The sequence below is a fragment of the Aulonocara stuartgranti genome (assembly GCF_965226115.1).
Source record: "Aulonocara stuartgranti genome assembly, chromosome: 16".
NCBI classification, from domain to species: domain Eukaryota; kingdom Metazoa; phylum Chordata; class Actinopteri; order Cichliformes; family Cichlidae; genus Aulonocara; species Aulonocara stuartgranti.
Window position 1 is genome coordinate 36169331 of NC_138952.1, and position 14372 is coordinate 36183702.

General features: G+C 43.6%; 1 protein-coding gene across 5 annotated transcripts in view; it reads right to left on the reverse strand.

Moving 5' to 3' along the window:
• The window catches only part of fer1l6 (fer-1 like family member 6), a 68467-nt gene that overhangs the window by 25055 nt on the left and 29040 nt on the right, over positions 1-14372 (reverse strand). For all 5 annotated transcript variants that reach the window (XM_082507931.1, XM_082507930.1, XM_082507934.1 and 2 more), the window contains 13 exons: positions 11816-12002; positions 11428-11529; positions 11194-11284; positions 10983-11100; positions 10618-10816; positions 8311-8419; positions 7919-8165; positions 6702-6822; positions 5317-5417; positions 2231-2333; positions 1773-1892; positions 1346-1498; positions 1076-1247 (listed from right to left, as the gene is read on the reverse strand). In XM_082507931.1, the coding sequence (XP_082364057.1) occupies positions 1076-1247; positions 1346-1498; positions 1773-1892; positions 2231-2333; positions 5317-5417; positions 6702-6822; positions 7919-8165; positions 8311-8419; positions 10618-10816; positions 10983-11100; positions 11194-11284; positions 11428-11529; positions 11816-12002 (1823 nt within the window). The remainder of the gene's footprint in view (positions 1-1075; positions 1248-1345; positions 1499-1772; positions 1893-2230; positions 2334-5316; positions 5418-6701; positions 6823-7918; positions 8166-8310; positions 8420-10617; positions 10817-10982; positions 11101-11193; positions 11285-11427; positions 11530-11815; positions 12003-14372) is intronic.

The following is a 14372-nucleotide window of genomic DNA, read 5'->3' on the forward strand; positions in this document are numbered from 1 at the left end:
ATGACTCCCCTAAATGGCCTCCTACTACCAGGCAGTACACTTAGCCTTCATTCCTAGGTGTAAGGTATGTGAAGACCTTTGCTCAACTTCCTGTGGCTCAACTGAAATTCATGGTAAATGGTAAATGGCCTGTGTTTGTATAGCACTTTACTAGTCCCTAAGGACCCCAAAGCGCTTTACACAACCAGTCATCCACCCATTCACACACACATTCACACACTGGTGATGGCAGCTACGTTGTAGCCACAGCCACCCTGGGGCGCACTGACAGAGGCGAGGCTGCCGGACACTGGCGCCACCGGGCCCTCTGACCACCACCAGTAGGCAACGGGTGAAGTGTTGCCTACTGGACAAAACAGCTCTGGTCTTCGTGCTGATTGCTTCAGTCCCTTCACCATCAACATAGGCGCAAGAAGAAGTACCTAACCACCAGCTGTGTAGACCTGGACTTACTGCTGAGTCTTGACTCAGACTCTGTGTCGACTAATCTCCTGTCAGGGAACTGAAATATAGTCATATCATAGTACCAGTTTCTTAGGTGTGACCAAGTTGTCATCATTATGGCCATGGTCTCTTAGCTGCCAAGCTTATTCCTCTGCTTCATATGCAAGATGAGATGTCCTTGTCCTAGTACAACAGAAAGTTTTGGGGTATGATGTGTATTTGCTGTTCAAGGGCCCAGTAGCCCTTGGTGAGTCATGGGGCTGCCCTGAGCTGACTGGTGTGACTTATCAGTGTGTTTGTTTCTACACCTAAGCACTTTTATTTAAGTTGAGTTGAGTCCGTGACAATTATAGGGTTGTGTTTTTAATGAATTCTATGAGCCATTTGAAACACTGGTTTCACGTTTTAGACCTGGAAACTATGTACATATTTTCCATGTCTCTACATATCATAACGCAGGAAACTGTCTTGTCAGTATGGACTGATTTCTGGTTCTAGGTAGTGATCAAAAGAAATGGAAAGCCTGTACACTGCAAAAGCACAATAGATAAAACAAGGTAAATAGACACTGCAAAAGCACAATAGATAAAACAAGGTAAATAGACACTTCAAAAGTTAGCTTCAGTCTCACCTTCGCAGTGCAAGTGTGTGGGAGGGCTGTTGGCATCAGCGCCCCCTGTAGCTGGAGTGAATCCTGCAGGCAGGTTATCCAGCATGTGGCTAGAGTCCCTGCAAGCTCCAAACCACAGATACACATCCAGTTTCGCTTGGACTGATAAGCCTGCAACACGCTTACCTGGAGGCTGCGTGCACACAGACACACACACATCCACACACAGAGATTATTTTTCATCTGGAAGCCTTCCTATGGATAAGACATGTTCTGCGTATGTGAGTTTACCTTGAGAAACAGGGTTATGACCTTGCCACAGTTAATTCCTCGGGCCTCCTGCCTGCTGGAGTACAGCAGGTCTCTGGTTCGAACCCGGGCGTATGCAACACGCTTGTTGTTGCTCAGCAGCCACACAAACATGTCTGGAACTGTGTGCTGGGGCTAGAGATTGTGAGGATGTACATGTGTGAATGAGAAAAGTTGTCATATATAAGGCAAATTAAAAAAAATGACATTTCAAAATTCACACTTTTTCCTGTGCCTGCATCCCAATTTTGACTTCGATTTTTCCATTTATTTTACTTATATACAGTAATACAACTTCACAGCATCAGTCATCTGAAGTTTCCTTATATCACAAGACAAACACTCTGCAATGTCAGTGAGAGAACCAGAACCATCAGACGAATCCCTGTGACAACTAACAGATACAAACCTCCTCCACAAGAAAGCGGAGTTTATGTGTGAGTTTTGCTGCGTCCTGTAGCATTTCTTTCACACCACCAGCATTTTTCTTCCTCCCTACCAGGGACTGTGCCTCCCCTATCATACTTTCCTGCAATACACATACATCCATTATTGTATGCGGTGTTGTATAAATGCTGTGTACGCTGTTGTTAAGATTGTGTAATGCACATTATGCATATGGAATACTAAACTGCAAATCTGGTCGCACCTGCCCAGGAGTTGTAAATAAATATCTTACATACTGGACATTTTTGCCAACAAACATCAATATCCAAAACAGTTTAAGTCTGCAATGTGATTGAAATGTATTATAATTGGTGGTCTGTGAGGCTTGTTGTTCATTTTGCATAGGTACTGAGGTAAAAGCAGACAAAAGTTAATTGAGATGTAAAGGAATGTGATAAGAATTGTACTTAGTTTTCCTACCAGCTCCTGTTTACACATGGTCAGGCGTTTCTTGTCCAGCTGTGTTAGATAAGTCGACTTCAGCTCAGCCTTCAACTTAGCCTCCGCTGCTTCAATGAAACTCCTGACAAACAGCCAAAAACATATTTAGCACAAATAGTATAAAATTCTTTTTCCAAATTTTTTCCAGCCCTCTCTAGTTTGCAGTGTTGACTAAGACTGCTGCAAAATGTTAACAATTACTGAGCTTTCAAAACTAAAGTAAAATAAAGAAAAGAACATTTGTGCTGACAGGAAGAGAAAAGTCTGTAATGAAGATCTCAAGTTTCTCAAAGAGACCGTAGTTCAAAAAGCTCAGGATCGTATCGTTTGCATTTTGTTTAATAAGGTGGTAAACTTGGAAAACCTGCCTGAAACATTGCTGTTATTTCCCCAGTCAAAAAACTGGTCAAGGTAGGACAACAAAAACAGAACCATAGGGTGAATGGTAAATGGACTGGTTCTTATTTAGCATTTATCTGCTCTATGCAAGTAGTTCCTGTCTAACATTCACACACATTTATACTCAGATCCACTGGCGAGAAACCTGGGGTTAGTATGTTGCCCAAGGACATTTGCCATACAGACTGAAGCAGTCAAGGATCAAACCACCAACCTTCTGATAAGCAGATGACCTGCTCTACCTCCCGAGTCACAGTAAAAATAGATGCCACCTACATGTGACCAGTATGGCTGGGGTGCTGGATGTGAATCAATTTTAGAATAACGCTGTAATGTGACAAAATGTGAAATAAGTGAAGCACTGTGAATAGTTTCTGGATGTGCTAGTGACTTTAACCTCTATTGTACATCCACTTTAGATTCAACTGCTGTACTTGGTAGCCTGAATTAATAAAGACGTCAGAAGCAGCGGATTAAAGGTGCTGGCGCAGATGATGGTGGAGCTGCCTGCCATGTATCAGGAGTAGGTGGAGGAGCACCAGCAGCAGCTGGACCAGGCCAAATGCCAGACAGAAATTCTGGAAAATTTAATTGTTCATGCTGGGTCTCTAGCAGTGCCACCACTTCACCCAGGCTCTGCAGTGAGGCTCCACAAGATGGGGGAAGGAGATAACACCTGCCCCAGTCATTCCAAGAATGGTTTCGGTCACGGCACAGGAAAGCCGGTGTCCTGTGGGGGAATGGTCGCTGTGGCAGCTGTCAGGGGAGACCCAGGTGGCAGCACTCAGCAAGCCTGACAGCAAGGAAGTGATTCCCGGATGTCTGTTGGGCAGCCCTGGACCAGCTGTGCCTCACCTGAAGACCACTGCCATCAGTTCTGGAAATGGGACCGAGGGATCAGACCTTTGTGTTGCTCTCACCGGTGATGTGAGCTTGTCCGACACCGACCTTGTGGAGGATGAAAAGCGATGATTCGCTCCAGAAAAGATTTCCCACTAGAACGGTCTTGTGACGACACTCTAAGCTCAGCCTTCGATCAAGCGATGAAAATTGATGGTCAAATGATGTGCACTGACATAACCCTGACATTTTCACATTTTGTGTTTATTAGGGACAGACTGTATTGAGACACCACTACACAGAAAGAGCACACCCAGTTATGTCAAAAGTCTGCTGGGAAACTTTTTTCCAGTTGGCTCATTATAACCTGATGTCTGGTCACATGGGATATGACGAAACTCCGGATCCAGTCCTGGCCCGATTGTCTTAGCCAGGCATCCACAGGGAGGTGGTGGATATCCTATCTGGAATGTCAGCTGGTGAACCAGTCAACCATTCTGAGAGCGTGTTTGTGCCCATTACCAGTAACGGAGGTTACCAGGATGATTGAGCATGTATCAAGACACTGAACTGAGGTCTGTTAGCTGTCCCCCCACAATCCACTGGGCATTTTGACCAGGCCAAGTCTTTTTTGTCCTGGGCTGTGCGGCTGCCGTACCCCACAGTCGTGCCGTGGCAGAGTATGCTCTTGATCACAGCTCTGTAAAAGTACTTGTGCAAGTGAGGTCCTATTCAGGACCAGGGTGGATGATGCTCTGTTCTACTCTCACCACCTGAGGCTGGTTGGTGAGAAAGTCCCTGATCCATGGTATCCAGGTAATCAAACAGAGAGCAGCTCTCAAGCTCCACCACAGTGTCGGGGATGTTGTTATCTCGGTGACAATCACAACACAACTGTTCAGCTGGATCTGGTCTGGCTTGTTAGCGCGGGTCCTGGTATTGGCGACAAAAAGGATGGGGAGAGATGGTCTGTATGGGTTAGCTTGTTAGCTAGCACGTAAGGCGCTCCGCTTGCCTCACTTCTCACTGCGGTGTCTCCTCCGTCTCTGGAGCCACAGAGGGGAAATGGTGAAAATCTCTTCCATCTGTTGTAGCTCCAGTGGATAAAAATCCTGCTTCAAATGTACGAATTGGATATTCTGTTCGTTAATTTCTAGTAATTCCTCCCATACTGTCTAAGTGTCCAGCCCACAGTTGTCCAGCCTAGAAGTAATAAATGCAATTTATATAGGCAGGAATGCTTCGAGGAACTCCTTAATCCTTTCTGTAGAGGAAGCAGAACTTGGAGATGAGTGGAGTGGGCTGATTCGTCTATCACTGCCCATCACTGGGGATGAGGTCACTGAGTTAGTTAAACAACTCCTTGGTGGCCAGGCCCCTGGGGTGGATGACGTTCCCCCTGTGTGTTTCAGGAATTTGGGGTTATGGGCCATTTAGTCCCCGTACAAGCGTTGCAGGAGTTTGGTCTCCAGCATGGAAGGATGGTGTCATTATGAAGACATTCTAAGCTTCAATTCCATGGACAAAGTTAATGTCTGTTAAGTCTGTCATGGCTTAAAATGTGACAATGGAGTTTGAATGTCTAAAATTAGAACAATGACAACTATTAAGTAAACTGTTTTTGCTGTAGGAGTTCTGTTCTCAGTATTTATTGACTTGTAATGTCAGATCACATTTGCTGCTATGCTCTGTGCTATAAAATAATACATTTTTATTCAAATTTAAATTAATTATTTAAGTTGATTGTTTGGCCTTTATTTTCCCAGGAAGTGAACCACGTGAGACAGTTAGCTCACAAAGTAGCATTAAAGAGTTGCTGTGATTACCTGGCATCTGCACAAAAGTCCTGGAGGACAGATTTCATCAGCAGCTCGGCTGCAGGATCTGACTTTCTGTGGAGCTCCCATGCATTTGTCACCCCCTCCTCCTGCAAGACATGAAGATGAAGTTTCTCTCACGAGTGTAGGTGAGTGTAGGTGATATGTTGACACAGTTATCAGGTCAGTCAAAGCCAAGTCACTTTTTCACTTTAACAAATGTATCAAGTGTCACTGTGTCTTAATATACAGTAGAATGAAGTTTTAACACACTCATCAACACACATCAGTTGTTGACAGTCCATTTCTTTAAGATATGATGTGAGTGAAGTTGCCCCCCCCCCCCCACCTTCTTCAAATCCAACAAAAGTGGTATCAAACATTTGTGCTACGTTTGTGCTGGTTTGTGCTGCAGAAATTTTTGTTTGTGCCGCTATTATTTTAAAGATATTAACAAAAATTTCTAGAGGTCAACCAGCCCCCCCATATTAATGGAATCAAACAAAATTGATGTCAAACGTTTGTGCTGGTTTGTGCTGCAAAAATGTTTGATTGTGCTGCTAACATTTTAAAATGTTTAATAAAATAACGTCTTGATGCGTGCTTAATCATCCAGGTAAGTAAATCCCAAAAGGTTGATTCTGTTCATCTGGACATTTTCAGTTGGAGAAACGTTTCGTCACTCATCCAAGTGACTTCTTCAGTCTCAGCTGACTGCAGGTTTCCCCAACCTTATAAACACATGTGAGTGAAGTTGCCCCCCCTACCTTCTTCAAATCGAACAAAATTGATGTCAACCATTTGTCCTGCAAATTATTTTGTTTGTGCAGGTTATGTTTCCCTAATTTTATAAACAGTACATGTACAGTGAGAGAGAGATGTTACATCTGTCTTCACTTGCATCCCAGTCATAGAAGCGTTGGAGGTCGTTCATAAGAGATTACAGGATCATCCCAACCTCAGCAACAGGACCACTCTCAGCACTGATCAGTTGTGTTTGCTTTTGGAACTGTGTCTTAATTCCACCTATTTTGCATAAGGGTCAGTACAGGCAGAAATCTAGGTGTGCCATGGGTTCCCACAGGCCCCTGGTCAAAGTCACCAAACCAGTTCGTAAGCAGGTACAGGTGTGGCCAGAAGGGTCCTCAGAGGCACTGCTTTTCCACCACAGGCCGCCACACACGACAACACCACAGACTTTCAGGAATATACAGAAACTGTCACTGCCTACATCCCAAGAATAAGAATTTGCATACTAACAATCATGGAACTAACACTGAAAGAGATGAGATGTGTTTCGCTCTGTGTGTGTGTGTGTGTGTGTGTGTGTGTGTGTGTGTGTGTGTGTGTGTGTGTGTGTGTGTGTGTGTGTGTGTGTGTGTGTGTATACATACAAGAAGAACTGCTATGTTGTCCAGCATGTTTGAGTTGTGCATTCGGTAGGTTCTTTCTTCCCAGTGACTCAGCACATTAATACATGGCTTCTGCTTCTCCAGAGGCAAGTACATGTAGTACCTACACACACACACACACTGTAAACTTGAAACTTTACAAAAAGAAAAAAAATGATACTGTTTCAGTCCACTACTGTTAATGATTTGTTAATATCAATAGGTTTGGCTAGGAGTGATTTATTATTATTAAATATTATTGACTCTCCTTTATTAACATCATTAGCACCAGTAACCTAATCCATCCATCCATGCAACCTCTTATTCAACAACAGGGGAGAAGCCCAGACCTCCATCCCCCCCCCAGCCACCTCCTCCAGCTTATGTGAGGAATCACAGAGGCGATAAAAGGCCTGCTGACACGCCCAGAACACCTCACCAGGAGGTCAAATCAGATGCCTGAATCACCTCAACTGGCTCCTTTCAATGTGGAGGAGTAGCAGCTCTACTCTAAGCTGAACTCCTCACCCTGTCAGTAAGTGAGAGGCCAGGAGAAAGCTCATTTCGGCTACTTGGGGGGGCGACCGTGGCTCAGGGGGTTGGGAAGCGCATCTGTAACCGGAAGGTCGCCGGTTCGGTCCCCAGGCTCTCTGTCCTGGTCGTTGTGTCTTTGGGCAAGACACTTTACCCTACCGCCTACTGGTGATGGCCAGAGGGGCCGATGGCGCGATATGGCAGCCTCGCCTCTGTCAGGGCAGCTGAGGCTACAACTGTAGCTGCCTCTACCAGTGTGTGAATGTGAGAGTGAATGAATAGTGGCATTGTAAAGCGCTTTGGGTGCCTTGAAAAGCGCTATATAAATCCAATCCATTACCATTACTTGTATAGGAAATCTTGTTCTTTTAGTCCCTGCACAAAGCTCGTGAGCCTAGGTAATGGTAGGGACGTAGCTCGACCAGTACACTGACAGCTTATGATGCGTGACTTCCTGTTGGCTGAACCTTTGCTGCATGTCACTCACCCGCTCTCTTTCCATCTGTCTATCTGTGCTTTCTAATAAAGGCACTGTTTATGTTTTATTGCAAATTTTAAAAAGAAATCCACGGTTTGCAATGACTGTCCAATGAAAATTAAACGTGCTGTCTTTGGTGCATAGAACAGAGTTTCTGACATCCACAAGAACTTTAATGTTTTTCAAAGGATCAGCAAAGTGACTCAACCTGTTTCCTTCCACAATGATTGGTTTTTCTGGAGATGTGGTGGATTTTGAAGTCATGGCAGCGTCTTGAGTTTCTCTGGGTAGCAGGGGGGAAGTAGGACTGTTAGGGGAGGTGCTGAGAGAGAACGAGCCGAACACATCACTAGTGTCTGGGAAATCCAGCACTCTTGGCATCCTCCGAGGGACTGCAGGACTGGTGAAACTGATAGTGGGCTGAGGGGCAGACTCTAAGGTGTTACCATAGTTACCTGATAGTGGGAGGAATAGTAAATGATAGTTTCATTATATATTAACCACATAAATGCAAGACTGGTATTATTCTTCATGTTTGGATTATGTGACTAAATGATTAGCAGGACACTAAACTCCTTAACACTCCACACATCCACTTACCGAGAGAGAACTCAAAGCTGATAGGCCTGTCTCCAATTTTCCTGTCAATCATGGTGGCCTCAAACAACGCACCAAACAGCAGGAAGCTCTCATTGTCGTCTGCATTAAGCTGGACACAGAAACATCTTCATGTATTCATTTCTCTGAAATTTGCACAATACTCTTTTTGCACAACCTAAATGGAGAAAGTAATTATCCATCTGGAGACACGGAGGTTTCCAGAATTTTTCAGTGAGGTGATACACGAGGGACCAAGTACCAGGTACAAGCGTGTAGAAAAATGTGAAACCTGTGTTTAATTTTCAAGCTCATGTGCCTTTGTATAGAAAAATAGATGAAAAGTGGCACTGTACAAATGGTAAAACATGTATTTACACTTTTTAATCATAATTAGATGCTATTAGGCTATTTATTAGGATGCTGCATGTTGCATAAAGCGCTTTGAATCCCCAGACACAAAAGAGAATCACTAGAACCATATTTTAAAATCTGCATGAAAGGAGAAATCTAAACAATTAAAAAGTGGTTTGAAGTACAATAATGAAGAAAACTAGAAAGCAGCATAAAATTGAAATATTTAAAGTATGACTACATTTCAACCATACTTAATTACTTTACTAAATGCATTTTTACGCTTCACTATGCTCTCATCCAGAGGGAGACATTGCAGGTCAGTAAAACTACTAAAATCATGAACTGTTTGCAAGTCCTGCCAAAAGTCCTGGAATTTTATCTGACTTTAGAAAAAGGCAGCATGATGTTGCCCCATTAGATGCTTTTTCAGCATGTTGTTAACGCAATGGTTTTATGGTTCCCAGTTAGAAAAATCTTTTGTGTAATTGATATATTTAGCTTTGGTGGAAGCTCTCAGAATTAGGTTCAATTCAACTCAATTGTACTTGTATACTCCCAAATCACAGCAACAGTAGCCTCAAGGTGCTTTATATTGTAAGGTAGACCCTACAATAATACAGACAAAACAATCATATGACCCTATATGAGCAAGTGCTCTGGCGACAGTGGGAAGGAAAAACTCCCTTTTAACAGGAAGAAACCTTCAGCAGAACCAGGCTCAGGGAGGGGCGGGGCCATCTGCTGTGATTGGTTGGGGTGAGAGAAGGAAGACAGGATAAAGACATGCTGTGGAAGAGAGACAGAGATTAATAACAGATATGATTCAATGCAGAGAGGTCTGTTAATACATAGTGAGTGAGAAAGGTGACTGGAAAGGAAAAACCCAGTGCATCATGGGAATCCCCGGCAGTCTACGTCTATTGCAGCATAACTAAGGGAGGATTCAGGGTCACCTGGTCCAGCCCTAACTATGTGCTTTAGAAAAAAGGAAAGTTTGAAGCCTAATCTTGAAAGTAGAGATAGTGTCTGTCTCCTGAATCCAAACTGGAAGCTGGTTCCACAGAAGAGGGGCCTGAAAACTGAAGGCTCTGCCTCCCATTCTACTTTTAAATACTCTAGGAACAACAAGTAGGCCTGCAGAGCGAGAGCGAAGTGCTCTAATAGGGTGATATGGTACTACAAGGTCATTAAGATAAGATGGGGCCTGATTATTTAAGACCTTGTATGTGAGGAGCAGGATTTTGAATTCTTTGTTTAATATGTGCATTGAAGGACATGTCCTGGTCAAAAATGACTCCAAGGTTCCTCACAGTGTTACTGGAGGCCAAGGTAATGCCATGCTGAGTAGGCACCTGGTTGTATATCATATTGCTGGGTTTTTTTGTATTTTTTATTTGGGGCCTTTTACAACTTTATTGACAGATACAGTGAAGAAATGGCAGGAAAGCAGAGGAAAAGAAAGAGGGGAAGACATGCAGTAAAGGGCGGCAGGTTGGACTCACACCTGGGCTGGCCACTTTCAGTTGTACGACATGTGGTTGCCTGTTCAATGCACTGAGCTAAATGGCACCCATTGCTAAAGTACAATAACCTCAGTTTTATCTGAATTAAGAAGCAGAAAGTTAGCGGCCATCCAGGTCTTTATGTCTTTAAGACGTTCCTGCAGTTTAACTCATTGGTGTGTGTTATCTGGCTTCATGGACAGATAGAGCTGGGTGTCATCTGCATAGCAGTGTAAATGTATGCTATGTCTTCTAATGATGCTGCCTAAGGGAAGCATGTATAATGTAAACAGAATTGATCCTAGCACTGAACCCTGTGGAACTCCATAATTAACCTCAGTGTGTAAATACTGATAAAATACTGGAACACACACACACACACACACACACACACACACACACACACACACACACACACACACACACACACACACACACACACTCCTCTTACCACAGGAGGAGGATCCACAGGCAGGACCTCTGCTGCAGCTCTTCCTTTGTCATCATCAGCAGCTCCACCTGTGCCTGCTCCTCCTCCAGCTTTTCCTGCTTTAGCATCTTTTATTGGCTTCATAATACGGCTAAGTTTGGAGTCTGACCCTGTCCCTCCCGACAGAATCTCAACAGCCAGCTCCATGTAGAGTCGGCCCCTGATACCAACAGAAATCGGGCAGCTCATTGGTTTCAGTTTAATTCAGTTCCTTTCCATTCAATTCAGTTTTACTTACATAGTGCCAAATCACAACAACAGACACTTTATGTTGTAAGGTAAAGACCCCAAAATAAGTTTTTCTCAGAATGAACTTTTAATATTACCTGTACGACACACCTTCTCCAATGCCCTCATTAAGCTCCCCTGTGTCATCACCCAAAGAAAAATTTCGAGCAGACCCATACAGGTTGATCCAAGCAGGGCCAAATGTTGGTAAAAACCCTGGAGAAATAATAAAAACAAGAGATATAAAAGTCACCACAGATCAACTAACAGTTCCTCAGTAATTCTTGTGTCATGGACTTTGTTTCCTACCTCTGTCACCATCCTGTTCATTGGAGATGCATCTCAGGTCAAAGTAATGGGTTCCAATGGCAACGTCGTTCATGCTTCCCTCATCCCAAACCTACGAGGAAAGAGAAGCCAGAATTCTAGAAACATTAGTTTGATATGAGGTCAGTGATTATGGACTTAAAACATGACTCTTTCTAAGTGTAAATTACAGTGAAACTACATACAAACATGAAGTGAGCACTTCTGCGTTCATACCTGGATCTTCAGTCTCTGACACAGAGGAGGAAACATTTCAGTGAAGACAATCTGCTCATTCCACACTGGATCTGCTGTCGACTTTTGTGTTGACGTCCGACCCTGAAGGGACGAGTAAATGATTAGAACGTGATATTGATTTGCACAGTGGCAAGTACTGCCACTTCACTGCGAGGGGGCTCCTGGTGCAAAGTGCTTATGATGTAAATAGTAAAACACTGTATAAATGTATAATTTTACACTCTAGTGTAAAAGCCTCCCAAATCACCTGCAGAGATACCAGCCCCAGTGACCCTCAGAACAAGGAGGCAGTGAAAAGTAGCTTTTATGTTTAATTTCTAAATATAAATGATCAGACTTATCTGCTAATAAATGACATTTAACCAACCACTTGTTTGAAGAAGCTGACCACAACATATGGGTCTATGAGTGCTGTGTTTTCTCCTATGAAGGCCTTGGTGACATTAGCCATGATGCTGGAGTTGTTGCGGGGAAGGCCTTCAGCTCGATACACCTTCACACAGAAACGAGCCCATGGTCGTTCAGAAGGAAACCCCTCTGGAATCAACAGGTTCCTGAGGATGACCATAAACCATACACTTATATCAAATTTGCTACGAATTATGAGCAACAAGTGGAGGGATGAGCAGCACAAAGGCAAGTCTCATAATAGCTTAAGCTTTTGCATATACAGGGAGTGCAGAATTATTAGGCAAGTTGTATTTTTGAGGAATAATTTTATTATTGAACAACAACCATGTTCTCAATGAACCCAAAAAACTCATTAATATCAAAGCTGAATGTTTTTGGAAGTAGTTTTTAGTTTGTTTTTAGTTTTAGCTATTTTAGGGGGATATCTGTGTGTGCAGGTGACTATTACTGTGCATAATTATTAGGCAACTTAACAAAAAACAAATATATACCCATTTCAATTACTTATTTTTACCAGTGAAACCAATATAACATCTCCACATTCACAAATATACATTTCTGACATTCAAAAACAAAACAAAAACAAATCAGCGACCAATATAGCCACCTTTCTTTGCAAGGACACTCAAAAGCCTGCCATCCATGGATTCTGTCAGTGTTTTGATCTGTTCACCATCAACATTGCGTGCAGCAGCAACCACAGCCTCCCAGACACTGTTCAGAGAGGTGTACTGTTTTCCCTCCTTGTAAATCTCACATTTGATGATGGACCACAGGTTCTCAATGGGGTTCAGATCAGGTGAACAAGGAGGCCATGTCATTAGTTTTTCTTCTTTTATACCCTTTCTTGCCAGCCACGCTGTGGAGTACTTAGACGCGTGTGATGGAGCATTGTCCTGCATGAAAATCATGTTTTTCTTGAAGGATGCAGACTTCTTCCTGTACCACTGCTTGAAGAAGGTGTCTTCCAGAAACTGGCAGTAGGACTGGGAGTTGAGCTTGACTCCATCCTCAACCCGAAAAGGCCCCACAAGCTCATCTTTGATGATACCAGCCCAAACCAGTACTCCACCTCCACCTTTCTGGCGTCTGAGTGGGACTGGAGCTCTCTGCCCTTTACCAATCCAGCCACGGGCCCATCCATCTGGCCCATCAAGACTCACTCTCATTTCATCAGTCCATAAAACCTTAGAAAAACCAGTCTTGAGATATTTCTTGGCCCAGTCTTGACGTTTCAGCTTGTGTGTCTTGTTCAGTGGTGGTCGTCTTTCAGCCTTTCTTACCTTGGCCATGTCTCTGAGTATTGCACACCTTGTGCTTTTGGGCACTCCAGTGATGTTGCAGCTCTGAAATATGGCCAAACTGGTGGCAAGTGGCATCTTGGCAGCTGCACGCTTGACTTTTCTCAGTTCATGGGCAGTTATTTTGCGCCTTGGTTTTTCCACACGCTTCTTCCCTGTTGACTATTTTGAATGAAACGCTTGATTGTTCGATGATCACGCTTCAGAAGCTTTGCAATTTTGAGACTGCTGCATCCCTCTGCAAGATATCTCACTATTTTTAACTTTTCTGAGCCTGTCAAGTCCTTCTTTTGACCCATTTTGCCAAAGGAACGGACGTTGCCTAATAATTATGCACACCTGATATAGGGTGTTGATGTCATTAGACCACACCCCTTCTCATTACAGAGATGCACATCACCTAATATGCTTAATTGGTAGTAGGCTTTCGAGCCTATACAGCTTGGAGTAAGACAACATGCATGAAGAGGATGATGTGGACAAAATACTCATTTGTCTAATAATTCTGCACTCCCTGTACATCATCTGTCTGTAGCACTGAGCATGAGTAACATGAATCTCGATTGAAGCTTGAGCTCCCCCGATACAACCTTCAGTGGTTTATTAATTCTTTATAATCCAAGCCGCTCTGCAAATGCTTTTCCAGCTTGGAGTAAGACAACATGCATGAAGAGGATGATGTGGACAAAATACTCATTTGCCTAATAATTCTGCACTCCCTGTACTGATATCTCTGATTCGAGCAGCCCTTGGACTGGCTCAAAGATGTTCATTTCAAGAGGAGAAAATCCCGTGGACGCCTGGATCACCTCCTGCACTGCAAACAACAGAGGGTCTAACCAGCGATCCCAATTGTGTCCATCCAAATGAAAGAACTTACTAATCATGGATTTTATAGTCTTATTCAGCCGCTCCCCCAACCTGTCAGCCTGAGGGTGGCAGACGCTGGTCCGAACATATTTACTACTCAATAATTCGTACAGCTCTTTTAGTGTGACAATGAACAATGTGTTCTGGTCAACTAGTACCTCTTTCGGGATAACGACTCGGGAGATGACCTGAAACAGCACCTGGGCCACACTCTTTGCAGAAATGCTGCACAGCGGCACTGCCTCCAGATATCATGTTGCATAACCCAGCAGAACTAATACAAAGTGATATTTAATACTCACCACAGCACTGAGTGTGCCTTGAACATCCCACGGAGCACTG